Here is a 16,179-nt window from a genome sequence, read left to right as displayed (position 1 = left end):
TGCATTTCCATGAACTTAGAATCAGCCTAAAATTTTTATTTTAAAAAATGCCTGCTGGGGATTTGATTGGGATTACATTAAATCTATACATCAAATTGGGGAGAACTGACATCTTAATAATATTGAGTCTTCTAACCCCTGAGAACAGTATCTCTCTTCATTCACTTTTCTTTAATTTCTCTCAGCAATGCTTTGTGGTTTCAATGCATGAGTCTTTCACATCTTTCATCAGATTTATCTCTAAGAATTGTGTATCTTTTATGGTGTTGTAAATGGTATTATTTCTTAAATTTCATTTCTGGTTGTTCATTGTTAGGATATAAGAATAATTTTTTTGCCTGTTGATTTTTTTTATCCTGCAACACTGTTAAACTCACGTATTAGGCAAAGTAATGTTTTTGTGGATCTTCTGTATACTCGATCATATGGTTTGCAAATAATGACAGTTTTACTTCTCCCTCTTCTTTTTTAAATTTTTTTTAACGTTTATTTATTTTTGAGACAGAGAGAGACAGAGCATGAACGGGGGAGGGGCAGAGAGAGAGGGAGACACAGAATCAGAAGCAGGCTCCGGGCTCTGAGCCATCAGCCCAGAGCCCAACGCGGGGCTCGAACCCACGGACCGTGAGATCGTGACCTGAGCTGAAGTCGGACGCTTAACCGACTGAGCCACCCAGACGCCCCTACTTCTCCCTCTTCTTGCCTTACAGGGCTGGCTAGCACTTCCAGGGCAATGTTGAGTAGAAGCAGAGAAGGGACATTATTTTCTTTAAGATTTTATTTTTTAAGTAATCTCTACACCAGACATGAGGCTTGAACCCACAACCCTGAGATCAAGAGTTGCATGTTCCACCAACTGAGCCAGCCAGGCACCCTGAGAAAGGACATTATTGTCTTGTTCCTGATTTTAGAGGGAAAGCACTCAGTCTTTCTCTGTTAATAATGGTGTTAGTTGTAGATTCTTCATAGATATCCTATATCACGTTGAGGAAGTTCCCTTCTATTCCAGGTTTGCTTAGGTTTTTTTATTTATTTTTTATTTTTTTATTTTTTTAATTTTTTTTTAATGTTTATTTATTTTTGAGACAGAGAGAGACAGAGCATGAACGGGGGAGGGTCAGAGAGAGGGGGACACAGAATCTGAAACAGGCTCCAGGCTCTGAGCTGTCAGCACAGAGTCCGATGTGGGGCTCGAACTCACAGACCGCGAGATCATGACCTGAGCCGAAGTCGGCCGCTTAACCGACTGAGCCACCCAGGCACCCCAGCTTAGGTTTTTTTAAAATCGGTAACAAATGCTTCATGTTGCCAAATGTTTCTTTCTACATGACATGATCATATGGTCTTTATTTTTTAGATTGTTAATATGGTAAATTACTTTCATATATTTTCAAACATTAAGCCAAACATGATATTCCTGGAATAAACTCTACTTGGTCATGCTGTATCATCTTTTTTATATACTGTGGGATTAGATTTGTTCAATTTTGTTTAGAATTTTTGAATCTATGTTCATAGGAGATGTTTGTCTGTAGTTTTCTTATAATGTCTTCATCAGGTTTTGATAGTAGAGTAATACTTGCTTCATAGAAAGAAGTATTTCTTCCTTTTCAATTTTCCTTAAGAGTTTATGTACACGGTATTTATTTCTTCCTTAAGTGTTTGGTGGGATTCAGCAATGAACTTATCTGGACCTAGAATTTTCTTTTTCTTTCTTTCTTTCTTTCTTTCTTTCCTTCTTTCTTTTAGAGAGAGGGTGCAAATGAGCAAGGGGCAGCAAGAGAGGGAAAGAGATAAAATCCCATGAGGGGCAGAGAGAAAGAGAGAGAGAAAGAGAGAGAGAGAAGCAGGGCTCACCCAAAGCAGGGCTCAACCAAAGTGGGGCTTGAGCTCACCTGATGCAGGGCTCAAACTCATGAACTGTGAGATCATGACCTGAGCTGAAGTCAGATGCTTAACCAACTGAACCACCCAGGTTACCCAGGACCTGAAATTTTCTTTGTGGGAAGTATTAAACTACGAATTCAACTAAAAGAAAAACAAACAAACAACAAAAAAAAAAACAGATATAGGACTACTGAGGTTATCTATTTCTTCTTGAGTAAGCCTTAGTAGTTTGTGTCTTTTAAGAAATTTGTCTGTTTTATCTAAACTGTAAAGTTTATTACTATAAAGCTATTCACAATATCCCCTTATTATCCTTGTAACATCTTTAGAATGTGTAGTGAGGTCATTGATCTCATTCCTGATATTGTTAATCTGTGTTTTCTCTCTTTTTCTTTTTCTGATCAGCCTGACTAGACATTTTTAAGTTTTTAATAAAATCAGCTTTTGGTTTCATTGATTTTATCTCTTCTTTTTCCTGTCTTATGTCCCATTGATTTCCACTCTGATCTTTATTATTTTCTTTCTTCTACTTTGAGTTTAATTTGTTCTTCTTACTATATCTTCTTAAGGTAGAAGCTGAGGTCATTGATTGAAGACCATATTGTTTTCTTTTTTTTTTTTTTTAAGATTTAAAGTTTACTTATTTATTTTGAGAGAGAGAAAGTGTGTGTGTGTGTGTGTGTGTGTGTGTGTGTGTGTGCACGTGCACTGGAGGGGCCGGGAGAGAGGAGAAAGAATCTCAAGCAAGCCCTGCATTGTCTGCACAGAACCTGACACAGGGCTAAATCCCACAAACCATGAGATCATGACCTGAGCCAAAATCAAGTCGGACACTCAACCGACTGAGCTACCCAGGTGCCCCAACTTTACTTATTTTCTAATATAGTCACTTAGTACTATAAAGTTTCCCCTAAGTGCTACTTGAATGGCTTCATACAAATTTTGATATGTTGTGTTTCATTTTTAGTCAGTTAAAAACACTCTCTAATATCCTTTTGATTTTTTCTTTGATCTATGGGTTATTTATAAATGTGCTACTTTGTTTCAATACTTGGAGATTTTCCAGAAAGCTTTCCGTTATTAATTTCTAACTTATTTCAGTATAATCAGAGAACATAAATTTATTATATGAATCATTTTAAATTTATTGAAAATAGTTTTATGGTCCAGAATATGTTATATCTTGATATATGTTCCATGTGCTTTTGGAAAGAATATTTATTCTGCTATTGTTGGGTGCACTGTTCTCCAAACGTCAAGTAGATCAAGTTGGTTGATGGTATTATTCAAATCTTTTAATATATTTTCTAATTTTCTGTCTACTTGTTCTATCAATTACTGAAAGCGATGCATTGAAATCTCTGATTATAATTGTGGATTTGTCTATTTCTCTTTATAATTCTATCAGTTTTTGCTTCATGTATCTTGAAATTCTATTAGCGGGTACATAAATGTTTAGAATTGTTATATCCTTCTGACGAATTGACCCTTTTATCATTATGAAATGACTTTCTTTATCCCTGAGATTACTCTTTGCCCTGAAGTTTTCTTTATTTGATATTAATGCAGCCACTCTAATATTCTTTTAATTTGTGTTGACATGGTATATCTTTTCCCATCTTTTTATTTTTAGTCAATTTATGTCTTTATGTATGAAGTATGTTTATTATAGGCAGTAACTAGTTGGGTCTTCCTTTTTTAAAAAAAAATTTTTGGGGGGCGCCTGGTGGCTCAGTCGGTTGAGTGTCTGACTTCAGCTCAGGTCACGATCTCACGGTTTGTGAGTTTGAGGCCTGTGTCGGGCTCTGTGCTGACAGCTCAGGGCCTGGAACCTGCTTTAGATTCTGTGTCTCCCTCTCTCTCTGCTCCTCCCCTGCTCACACTCTCTCTCAAAAATAAATAAACATTTTTTTAAATTTTTTAAAATATTTATTTATTTTTGAGAGAGAGACAGAATGTGAGCAGGGAGCAGGCAGAGAGAGAGAGGGAAACACAGAATCTGAAGCAGGTCTCAGGCCCTGAGTTGTCAGCACAGAGCCCAACGTGGGGCTTGAACTCACAAACCGTGAGATCATGACCTGAGCTGAAGTCAGCTGCTTAATCGACTGAGCCACCCAGGTGGCCCCCACCAAAAAAATTTTTTTTTTAATTTTTTTAAGTAAACTCTACCCTCAACATAAGGCTTGAACTCACGGCCCTGCAATCAAGAGTTGCATGTTCTAGTGACTGAACCAGCCAGGTGTTCCTGTGTCTTCCTTTTTTATCCAATCTAACAACTTCTGCTTTTTTGTTGGGAGTATTTAGATCATTTACATTTAGTAGCCATCTTGTTATTTGTTTTCTATTCGTCACACCTTTTCTCTTTTCTTTTTCCTCTTTTTTTTTTTTAACCTCCTTTTGGATTAATTTGATATTTCTATGGTTTCATTTTGTCTCCTTTGCCAACTTATTATAGATATGTAATTCTTTGTTGTGTATTTTAGTGGCTGTTTTAGAGTTTATGGTATACAGCTTTAACTTAGCACAACTCCCTTCAGGTGATATTATGCTACTTCACATGTAGTATAAGACTTTTTTTTTTTTTTTAATTTTTTTTTTTTTTTAACCTTTATTTATTTTTGAGACAGAGGGAGACAGAGCATGAATGGGGGAGGGTCAGAGAGAGGGAGACACAGAATCTGAAACAGGCGCCAGGCTCTGAGCTGTCAGCACAGAGCCCGACGCAGAGCTCGAACTCACAGACTGTAAGATCGTGACCTGAGCCGAAGTCGGCCGCTTAACCGACTGAGCCACCCAGGTGCCCCAAGACTCTTATAACAGTATACTTCCAATTTTCGTCTCCTATTTGTGCTATTGTTACCATACATTTGACTTTTATAAACCTCCTCATATATTGTTATTATCTTTCCTTAAATTATCTTTCAAAGAGCCTTAAAAAACAAGAAAAATATCTTTTTTATTTTTATATTTGCCTATGTTGTTACCATTTCCAGGGTTATTTGTTCCTTTGCATAGATCCAGATTTCTACTGGGTACCATTTTTCTTCTACCAGAAGGACTTCCTTTAACATTTCTTGTAGTGCAGGTCTGCTGATGATTAATCCTTTCAGCTTTTTTTATGTCTGAAAAAGATTATTTCACTTTCATTTTTAAAAATTTAAATAATTTAAAAATTTTAAGTTATAGTGAAATACACATAACATAAAATTTGCCATCATAACCATTTGCTAAAAGTTTATTTATTTAGAGGTTCCTGGGTGGCTCAATCAGTTGAGCATCCAACTTCAGCTTCGGTCATCATCCCATGGTTCATGGGTTCGAGACCCACATCAGGCTCACTGCTGTCGGCCAGAGCCCACTTCGGGTCCTCTGTTCTCCTCTCTCCTCCCCCACTCAAGCTCTCTCTCTCTCTCTCTCTCTCTCTCAAAAGTAAAAAAACATTTTTGAAATGTTTATTTATTTATCTTGATAGAGAAAGAAGTGCACGCACACAAGTGGGGGGGGGGGGGGCAGGCAGATAGAGAGGGAGAGAAAGAGAATCCCAAGCAGGGTCCACACCATCAGCACAGAGACTGATGTGGGGCTTGAACTCATGAACTGTGAGATCATGACCTGAGCTGAAATCAAGAGTCAAATGTTAAACCAACTGAGCCACCCAGGCACCTCCCATCATAACCATTTTTAAGTGCCGAGTTTAATAATGTTAAGTACATTCACATTGTTGTACAACAGATCTCCAGCACTCTTTTTATCTTGCAAAAGGGAAACTCTATCACCATTAAACAACAGCTCCTCGGCCTCTCCCCTCACCCCCTGGCAACCAACATTCTGTTTTCTGTCTCTATGAATTGACTACTCTAGCTATCTCGTGTAAATGGAATAAAAAAGCCTTTGTCTTTTTTTTGAGTGGTTAATTTCACTTAGTATACCATCCTCAAGGTTCATCCATGTTGTAGCATGGATCAAAATTTTCTTCCTTTTTAAGGCTGAGTAATATCCCACTGTATGTGTATACATGTTGTTTATCCAGCTCTCTTCCCCCCACGCCCCAACAGAGCATTCAGTTCCTAATGCAGGAGTGTCCCTAAGACAGAAGCATATAATTGTCCTCACTCACGGTTCCAAAGCCATGGCTCAGAGATTTTGGCTGGGACAGGAGAGAAGTAAGCCATAAAACAGATTGTTCACAATCTCTTCCCAAAGGAACTGGATTCATTTCCAATAGAGCATAGAGAAGTTCAAACCTAAAGACATTCTTTAAAACAGTGAAGGTTGGGGGCACCTGGGTGGCTCAGTCGGTTAAGCGTCCGACTTCGGCTCAGGTCATGATCTCACAGTCTGTGGGTTCGAGCCCTGCGTCGGGCTCTGTGCTGACAGCTCAGAGCCTGGAGACTGCTTTGGATTCTGTGTCTCCCTCTCTCTCTGCCACTCCCTGCTCTCTCTCTCTCTCTCTCTCTCAAAAGTAAACATTAAAAAAACAAAAAAACAATAAAAAAAAAAAAAACAGTGAAGGTTGTGGCAAAAGGCAATTGATAGGAGATGTGTAGCTCCAATGAAGATAGAGGCTAAACTTTAGGCCAGCTAGTTTTCAGGAGAGAACCAGAAGAAGAAATAACTAGGAGGGGACACCTGGGTGGCTCAGTTGGTTAAACGTCCGATGTTTGATTTCAGCTCAGGTCATTATCTCAGTTCATGAGATAAGCCCTGCATTGGGCTCCGGGCTCTGTGCTGACAGCTGGAGCCTGCTTAGGACTCTCTCTGCCCCTCCCCCTTCACCGTGCAAGCATGCGTGTGTGTGTGTGTGTGTGTGTGTGTGTGTGTGTGTGTGTGAGAGAGAGAGACAGAGAGAGAGAGCAGGCTCTCTCTCGCTCTCAAAATAAATGAATAAACTTTAAAAAATAAAACAAGCAACCCAATTAGAAAAAAAAAAAGAAAGAAAGAACTAAGAGAAACCCTCCTAGGGTCAGAAAAAATATCAAACACCAGCTTCTTTTTCCACCCCCCCCCCCCCACACACACCCTCAAACACTGACTTCTGAAACTATTCCTTCAGAGGAGCCCAAATTTTATTGGATTAGTCTGTAGAGCAATTTATGCCCTAGGGCATTATTGAAAACAATAGAGCAATCAGCCAGAGATTAGTGAATTTTAACAACTAAGGCATGGCTGGAGAAAGAGGAAAGACAGCACTTCCAAAACCATTGTCATCCTAGAGTGACTGTGGGCATACCCTAAGCTGCACCTCCCTGACAAACAATATCAGAAGCTTCACACTGTGGGATATTGGGGTGCAGGGGAGAATATAGTTTACCAAAGTAATCCAGCCAGTCACTAAACAAGTAAACAAGCAAATAACAAGCCTAGGGGAGGGTTGGGGCATCCCATTACCCAGAGTTGCTACAGTATATTGTCTACAATGTCCACTTTCCACCATGTCTTACATCGCACACAAAAATAAACTCAAAATGGATGAAAGACCTAAATGTGAGACAGGAAACCATCAAAACCCAAGAGAAGAAAACAGGCAACCACCTCTTTGACCTCAGCCGCAGCAATTTCTTGCTCAACACGTCTCTGAAGGCAAGGGAAGTAAAAGCAAAAGTGAACTATTGGGACCTTGTTAATATAAACAACTTCTGCACTGCAAAGAAACAACAAAACTAGGCGCGCCTGGGTGGCTCAGTCAGTTAAGCGTCTGACTTTGGCTCAGGTCATGATCTCGCGGTCCGTGAGTTCGAGCCCCAAGTCGGGCTCTGTGCTGACAGCTCGGAGCCTGGAGCCTGCTTCCGATTCTGTGTCTCCCTCTCTCTCTGACCCTCCCCGTTCATGCTCTGTCTCTCTCTGCCTCAAAAATAAATAAAACGTTAAAAAAAATTAAAAAAAAAAAGAAACAACAAAACTATAAGGCAGCCAACGGAATGAGAGAAAATAATTTGCAAATGATCTATCGTACAAAGGGTTAGTATCCAAAATCTATAAAGAATTTACCAAACTCGCCTGTGACCCACCGGCTCGGCGTTCGGAGCAGCTGTCGCCATGTTGTCGGTGGCCACCCGTTCGGGCCTGTTCGCACCCGTCCTATGGGCCACGTCCCGCGGGGTGGCGAGCACGTTGCGGCCTCTGGTTCAGGCTTCGGTGCCCGCCACCCTGGAGCCGCCAGTGCCGGACGTGAAGCGGCCCTTCCTGTGCCAGGAGTCGCCTCCGTGGGCCTCAATGTCCCTGCTTCTGTCCGTTATCCCCACAAAGACATCAGAGTGCCTGACTTGTCTATCGACGCACCGAAGTGTTAGATGGTACAAAGTCTTCAAAAGAGAGCAGTGAGGCTAGAAAAGGTTTCTCCTATTTGATAACCGCAACAACGAGTATAGGTGTTGCATACGCTGTCAAGAATGTCGTCTCCCAGTTTGTTTCCAGCATGAGTGCTTCTGCTCACATGTTGGCCGTGTCGAAAATCGAAATCAAGCTCTCTGATATTCCAGAAGGCAAGAACATGGCTTCCCAATGGAGAGGAAAACGGATGTTTGTGCGTCATAGAACCAGGAAGGAAATTGAGCAGGAAGCCGCAGTTGAAGTGTCCCAGTTGGGGGACCCACAGCATGATTTAGATCGAGTAAAGAAAAACCTGAACGGGTTATCCTGATAGGTGTTTGCGTTCATCTTGGTTGTGTACCCATTGCAAATGCAGGAGATTTTGGTGGTTATTACTGCCCTTGCCATGGGTCACACTATGATGCTTCTGGCGGGATCAGGAAGGGGCCTGCACCTCTCAGTCTTGAAGTTCCCTCATATGGGTTCACCAGTGATGACATGGTGATTGTTGGTTAGAGATCTGGACTCAAGTCCAAGGCTCCTTTCAGTCGTCTTGTCACCTCAGAAGACCTATGAGCAAGCCTTCTATACTTAAGTGAGTTGATTTGAAATATTTAAGAATTGCTAATAATGTATTTGCAAACATTAACGTGAAGTAAATTGGGGCGCCTGGGTGGCTCAGGCGGTTAAGCTTCCGACTTCGGCTCAGGTCACAATGGTTCATGGGTTTTAGTCCCTCATGAGGCTTGCTGTTGTCAGCGCAGAGCCCGCTTCAGATCCTCTGTCCCCTCTCTCTCCGCCCCTCCCCCACTTGTGCTCTCAAAACAAAATTTAAAAAAAAAGAAGAAAGAAAGCCTCCCCTGATTTTCATTCTGGATTAGATCTTTTTTAAGTTTATTTTAATTGCAGTTAATTAACACAGGGTGTTATATTTGTTTCTGGTGTACAATAGAGTGATCTGGATTCGATCTTGCTACATGTTGAGGACGTTGGACCACCTCCTCCGTGGCATTTATCACAACGCATCGTAAGTTTTCCTTAAAAACATCGAAAACATTTTATTCACAGTTTGTTTTGTTTTTGTCTAGCTTCCTCACTAGAATGTTTACCTGTGCCAAGCTCAGTATCCAGCACATAGTTAATGCTCAGTACGTGTTTGCTGAGTGAATGCTGAATGACTAAAATGGGCCAGAGGAACAGGACAGGAGGCAGAAAGGGAAGTCAGGCAGTTTTTATGGTGACCGTGGGACAGCATTAAAGGCTAAGCCCAAGGCTGGGGTAGCAGGGACAAAGAACCAAGGGGATTTACAAAGACAAGCCTTGAAATCTGCAAAACAGTCTTAAACCAAGGGAAGACACCTGTGTGGCTTGGGGCCTTCCTTTTGAATGATGCAGGAGAGTACCCCTCTGGAAGCTGTTCTGTGGGCAGGGACAATGGGAGGTTTGCTCGGCGGGGGGCAGGGAAGGATCAGCGCAGTTCTCCACCAGCCAGCACAAAGCTTCTCCCACCCTACCTGGGAAACCACTGGGGCCTGGAGTGCAGCAAGAGGTTCGTGTACCAAGGACTAAACTCTGGAGACACACGGAGTTGGGAGGATAGTGGGGAATAAGGTACAAGAATATTTGGGATGAACTTGAAAAACATTATGCTAGAGTTGCCTGCGTGGCTCAGTCGGCTAAGAGTCCGACTTCGGCTCAAGCCACGATCTCACGGTTCGTGAGTTTGAGCCCTGCGTCAGGCTCTGTGCTGACAACTCCAAGCTCGGAGCCTGGAGCCTGCTTTGGATTCTGTCTCTGTCTCTCTGCCCCTCCCCCACTGGCACACTGTCTTTCTCTCTCAAATATAAACATTTAAAAAACTAATTAAAGGGGGTGGCTCAGTCGGCTGGGTGTCCGACTTCAGCTCAGGTCATGATCTCGTGGTTTGTGAGTTTGAGCCCCGCATAGGGCTCTGTGGCTGACAGCTCGGAGCCTGGAGCCTGCTTCAGATTCTGTGTCTCTCCCTCTCTCCACCCCTCCCATCCTCATGCTCTGTTTCTCTGTCTCTCAATAATAAATAAACATTAAAAAAAAATAAAATGTTAAAAATAATTAATTAATTTTAAAAAAGAAGCAAAATATGCTACATGAAATAAGGCGGGCACAAAAGTGTATGATTGCACTTCTATGAGGTGCCTGGAGTAGTCATAATTCACAGAGACAGAAAGTAGATTGGTGGTTAGCAGGGGCTGGGGGTAGGGGAATGGGGAGTTAGCATTTTCTAGGTACAAGACTTTTTCTTGGGGGATATATAAAAGTCTGAAGATGGATGGTGGTGATGGTCGCACAACAATGTGAATGTACTTAATGGCATTGAACTGCACACCTGCAAAGGGCCAAAGTGGTAAAAATTATGTTATGTATATTTCACTACAATAGAACAATTGCACTGACCAAACAAACAAAAACAAAAAAAATCAGGGGTCATTCCAGGCCCCCATTCAAGGAGCCATGCCAGTTTTCTGACTTCACAGAAACAAATATCCCAGAGCTGCCTTCATCATCATTCCAGATACAGGAGCCTCCTAATTCCCACAAGCCTGGCACTGACAGGAGCATGCTTTTTGCCCCCTTAAAGCATAGCTGCCTCTGAAACAGCAGAGCTGTGAGCTATCCCAGGGGTATCCTGGGCCAACGACGCCCTCAATTCCCAGTGACTTGGTCGCCTATAGCTAGTCACGTCAGAGCAGGGACCAGACGCCCATGTCCCTTGACCTCTGGCCCACTGCCTATCCATATACCAATCTTACTCTTAGCTCTCTTCCATTTACATCCGGGGGCTCAAGGAATTTGTCTAGGGTTACCTCTACCACCGTATCATTTATCTCCATTTTTTTCCCCTGCAGCAGGTGCTGTGATAAAACATGTATAAAACAAACAACAAGACGGTCTCCCTCGTGGTGGGCATCTTCTCTCTCCTTAACACCATCCAGTTCCTCATCTTTGAGTTGAACCACATTACGTACTTTGGCTACGAGGACAAAGTCAGTATCTACATGGACACAAACTCTGAGCTGGTGTCTTGGGTCATGATCCACAAGAGGGGCATCAACGTCATCTCATCCACCATCACCCTCGTGTTCAGCGTGTTGCTTCTCTATTGCATCCGCGTGAACAACTACGTGGGGCTGCTGTGCTATGCCCTATGGATCATCACGTATGAGCTCATCAGTGTCTCCGTGACCGTGATCATCAACGGCATCATCAAAGATGAGTTCAAGGAGGTGACGTACCTCTACCTGATCTTCCAAATCTCCCGTATGCTTCTGCACTTCTTCTCTCTGCCTTTTGTCACCAAGTATACCTACGTCCTTTACAAGGACCCCAAGATTTCAGTTAAAATAGGCCGCCACAGGCACTCCTCCATCAGTACTGTCGATTCGTGGCGGCCTGTCGGGCTGAGAACCTTGTACCGCAAGTTAAACTGAACTGTGCCAGGAAGGAGAGAAATAAATAAACAGTGCTCCCCAGCGATAGCTCCCCTTTTCCCTGCTTGCCTTCTGTTGCTTCTGCTTACCTTTTCAGGGTCCTTGAGTTTTATGCACCTAAGAGTATTCTTGGGGGAGGGACGTTTGCATGGATCAATTATTGTGCATGTGTGTATTTGTGACTTGTTTTAGCCTTTAATTATATTCTGCCTTTGTTCTTACTTAGCCGTCTCAGTATATGCCATTACTTCTCATGGTCCCCTCCTCCCTGCGTGTCCCTAGTTTCTAATTTTTCTCTTGCAGATTGTCTCACCCATGCCTGGTTCTGCTGAGGTTTTTTTTTGTTTTTTTGTTTTGTTTTGTTTTGTTTTGAGTAGTGCTTATCCTGTAGAACTTTCTGTGCCAATGGAAATGTTCTATATCTGTGCTGTCCACTAGTCACAAAGTTACTAAACACTGGGAACGTGGCTATTTCAACCCAGGGATCAATTAAAATTTTTTTTCCCATTTTAAGTAATTTCAACTTCAATAGCCACACGTGGCTGGCGCCTGGCTACCATACTGGAGAGCACAATAATCTGGACCCTCATTTTGCTCCTGCATATAATCGTAGAAAGAATCCCTTTCCAGCTTCATGCATCACTCTGCTTTTCTCTTACTTTTCAGAAAGAAATTCCTCGTGTTGGGCCATACATGGCAAGAAGAATCCTCATTTTTAAAAGCTCCAGGATTTTTTCATTTTAAGCACTATTGACATTTTGGACAGGATAATTCTATCCTGTAGGGGCTGTTCTATGCATTGATGGATGTTTAGCATCTGTGACCTCTACCCATTAGATGCCAGGAGCATCCCCCCTATCCTTGTGACAACCAAAAATATCTCTAGACATTGACAAATGTTCCCTGGGGAGCAAAATCGCCCCCCGTTGAGAACCACTATTTTATTTTATATTTTTTTCAAGTTTATCTTTTTTGGTAATCTCTACAGCTAACATGGGGCTTGAACCCGAAACCCCAAGATCAAGAGTCCCACACTCTTCTAACTGAGCCAGCCAGGTGTCCTGAGAACCACTGTTTTACCATACACCCCGGCGTTGAGAGCTGCTATGTCACTACTATTAACTCTTTTACTGAGAGCCCTTTACATTCACTGCCTGGTGTACCTTTAACGCTAACGCTCCCATTTTATGGTTTGATGAAACCGAGACTCAGGGTGCTTAAGGGATGTGATCAAGGTCACACAGTGGCTAAAGCCGGATTTGAATCTAGATCATCTGACCGTCTACACAATGTCCTGCTTGGTTCCCTGAAACAGTCTTATCTTCATCAAGATAAAAAAGAGGGACCTCCTTTTAGAGCATTTGCTTTTCGCTCAAAAAAATGTTGGGGGTGAGGGGTACCTGGGTAGCTCAGTTGGTTAGGCGTCCAACTTTTGATTTCAGCTCAGGTCATGACTTCACAGTTCTGAGATCAAGCCCCAAGTAGGGCTCTGCACTGACGATGCTGAGCCTACTTGAGATTCTCTCTCTCCCCCTCTCAGCCCCTCTCTCACTTGCAATCTCTTTCTCTCAAAATAAATAAACATTAAGAAAAATGTTGTAAGTGAAATCAAGGGACACTTCTTTTTTTGAGAGACAATGAGAGGGCACAAGTGGGGGGTGGGGCAGAGAGAGAAAGAGAGCAAGGGACAGAGAGAGAGAGAGAGAGAGAGAGAGAGAGAAGGGGGCTGCCGGAGGAGGGGGTTCTTGTTTACCTGAAGTGGGACTCAAACTCACAAACTGTGAGATCATGACCTGAGATGAAGTCAGATGCTGAACGACTGAGCCACCCAGCGCCCAAGGGACACATTTATTTTAACCACACTCCTCCAAACCAGGAGCATAACGACAGTAGCCCACTTTTACCAAACACTTAATAAATGCCTGGTGCTACTCGGAGAACTCATTAAATTCTTCCCACCACCCTACCCCGTCACAGACTTGGATCCAAACCAGTTCCCAAAATGTCCACCAGATGGCAGTCAGTCATAAGCTTTTGCTTCGCGCTGTTCGCCTTCCCAGCCAGTCCTCTAAGTGGGGATGATGAGGCATTTGGGGAGCCTCAACCTGATAACTGAGGACTAACAGTGTGCATCCCCGCCCTAGTCTCACAAAGCACGTCTTGACTGGTACCAGATAATAAAAAATAAAACATGGGCTGACAACAGGCTCTAATCCCCCCTTCCCAGCTGGGGTGGCGGTGGGGAGGTTGGGAGACCCGAGACGGTGTGCAGAAGAGGTGGAGAGGGAAGCCAAGCTCCAAGAATCAGCTCAACTCAGAGTTACCTGGTGCAGGAAAGCTTAAGATGCTCAGATACAAGGCTGTGCGCCCCTCCACACCAGGACTCCTCGGAAGCGCCGTTCTGTCCGCCTCCCGCTTCCCCGGGTCCCAGCTTCCCATTCTCTCTAGAACCCCCTCCACTCCACCGAGTCTGTTCCTGTTAAGGTGGTCCCCACACTGCCCAGTCCTGAGCTCAGCCTTCTCTTGCTAGACCTCTCCATGGCTTTTGACCAACTGATACCTCCCGGACCTGCAAACAGCTTTTTCTCACCAGGACCATCACTCTCCATTCACCACCTGCCTCACTGGCCTTCATCTCCCTGACCTTCAAACATTGGAAATGCTTCCTGTCATCCTTCTGATTTCCTTTCTCACCATCGTCCTCCCTCCCTCTGCTCCAGCCACACTGGCCTCCTTGCAGTTCCTCCTACACGCCCAGCACACTCTAGCCTCAGGGCCTTTGCACCCGTTGTTCCTTCAGTCTGGAATGTTCTCACTCCAGGTATCCAATAGCTTCCTCTCTTTCTTCCAGGTGTCTGCTCAAAAGTCATCAGAGACGCTTTCCCTACTGACCTAGGAACCCAGCCCCTCCCCACTCCCTCCCTCTGTAACCCACTTACCCTGGTTTATTTTTTCCATAACACATCGCCTGACTTACTATAGTTAACCTCCACTGCCCCCCAAAATATGAGGGCCATATTTTCCTCATCGCTGTTTTCCCAACACCTAGAACGACACCTGGCGCATACATGTGCTCCACAAATATTTGTGAAACGGGGGCACCTGGGTGACTCCGTCGGTTAAGCATCCGACTCTTGATTTCAGCTCAGGTCATGATCTCACGGTCGTGGGATCGAACCCCACATCAGGCTCTGCACTAGGCATGGAGCCTGCTTAAGATTCTCCCTCTCTCTCCCTCTCTCCCTCCACACCCCGTCCCTTGTGCGCACACACACACTCTCTCTCACTCTAAAAAAGCATTGTGAATGAGTGGACAGACCCTCAGCAGCATAGAATGAGCCATTTTTGCCAGCTTCCCCCCTGGTGGTTATAGTAGGCGGGCCAGTGAGGAGCAAATTCTTATGCCCTTCAGCCTGCTCTTCCTGTTCCTTTCTTCTCTCACTCCCTTCTGGAGTCTGCAGATAGTTGCAGGTGGGAAATACTCACAAGGGGTATGATTTCAGCTTCCTTGTCCCTCTCCTTCTTCCCTCTTTTCCTCTGCACCAGCTGCTGATCCTAGAAACACCACCCCATCTTCCAGCTCACCTCACCAAGCCTACAACAAGCCTTTTGAACAGTGCAGGTGTCCCTGGGAAGGGTATATTCTGAGAGCTGTCACCATCACCTCCTTATCTCCCCTCGGCCCCCGCCCCCATGAAGATCTCTGGCCTTCCATCCCCCCCTGCTTTACTAGGTTTGCTGAGTGCCTACTGTTGTAGCAGGCCCTGAGCCAGGAACTGGGGAATACCCTAGAAAGTAAGATACAGCCCACATTTCAAGAGGCTGACAGGCTCGGGAGGGCTGAGTCACTCAGGGCCATTTGGATCCATAAGATGGGTGCTGAGGGAAGCACTGGGGGGACCGTCGGAGGAGGCCTAATTCTTGGAGACTGGAGAATCAGGGAAGTCTTCCTGGAGGAGGAGACATTTAAGCTGCAGCTGGAAGAGAGCCCTGAGAAGGGAGGGGAAGAAAAGGAAAGGTGGCAGCCTGAGAAGGTGCCGACACCCCGGGATAGTAGAGCTACCCCAGGGTGAAGGAAGCTACTCTGTGTGGGAGATGATGGTGTCAGGAGGAAGCAAGCAGACATGAACTTCCCCAGAGAGAAGAGGGTCTCCCCTTTTCCCACGGCCTCTGCTGGCTGCTCCCAGAAGGCGTTCGCTCTTAAGTACACAACCACTGAATATTTCTGAGCACCGTTCCCACCTCATTGCTGTCACCTATAACTCCAAGTTTCCCCTAGCAGCCATGTCCTACAGACTTCATTCTGCGTCCACTTCTCCCCATCTGTTTCGAGATGTGTCAATGTTTCCATCTGTTTGACTTCTTTTTTCCCCAGGATCTAGGTTTCCATTTCGTTTGCCTCCTTTCCCCTAGAACTGCCCACATTGATTGCTACTGTCCTCAGCCTTCAAAGCTCTTTTTTCCCTTTCTTTGGTCTCTCCTGACAGCCAGTCTCTACGTATCGTCTGATGCTTTG

General features: G+C 44.1%; 1 protein-coding gene and 1 pseudogene across 3 annotated transcripts in view; both read left to right on the top strand.

Moving 5' to 3' along the window:
* TMEM217B (transmembrane protein 217B) overlaps positions 1-11,884 on the top strand; it is a 40,355-nt gene extending 28,471 nt beyond the window's left edge. Inside the window, exons 2-3 of one of the 3 annotated variants that reach the window (XM_060615372.3) lie at positions 9,149-9,223; positions 11,085-11,884. In XM_060615372.3, the coding sequence (XP_060471355.1) occupies positions 11,100-11,663 (564 nt within the window). In that variant the 5' untranslated portion in view covers positions 9,149-9,223; positions 11,085-11,099 and the 3' untranslated portion in view covers positions 11,664-11,884. Of the gene's footprint in view, positions 1-9,148; positions 9,224-11,081 lie in introns of all 3 variants that reach the window. The other 2 variants (XM_060615371.3, XM_060615373.3) reach the window with 2 other exon arrangements.
* Positions 7,562-8,992, top strand: LOC132667012 (cytochrome b-c1 complex subunit Rieske, mitochondrial pseudogene; annotated as a pseudogene).
* Positions 11,885-16,179: the final 4,295 nt, after the last annotated feature.

Source organism: Panthera onca, chromosome B2 (assembly GCF_046562875.1).
Source record: "Panthera onca isolate mPanOnc1 chromosome B2, mPanOnc1 haplotype 2, whole genome shotgun sequence".
Taxonomy (NCBI): Eukaryota; Metazoa; Chordata; class Mammalia; order Carnivora; family Felidae; genus Panthera; species Panthera onca.
This window is presented reverse-complemented; position numbering and strand designations above follow the sequence as displayed.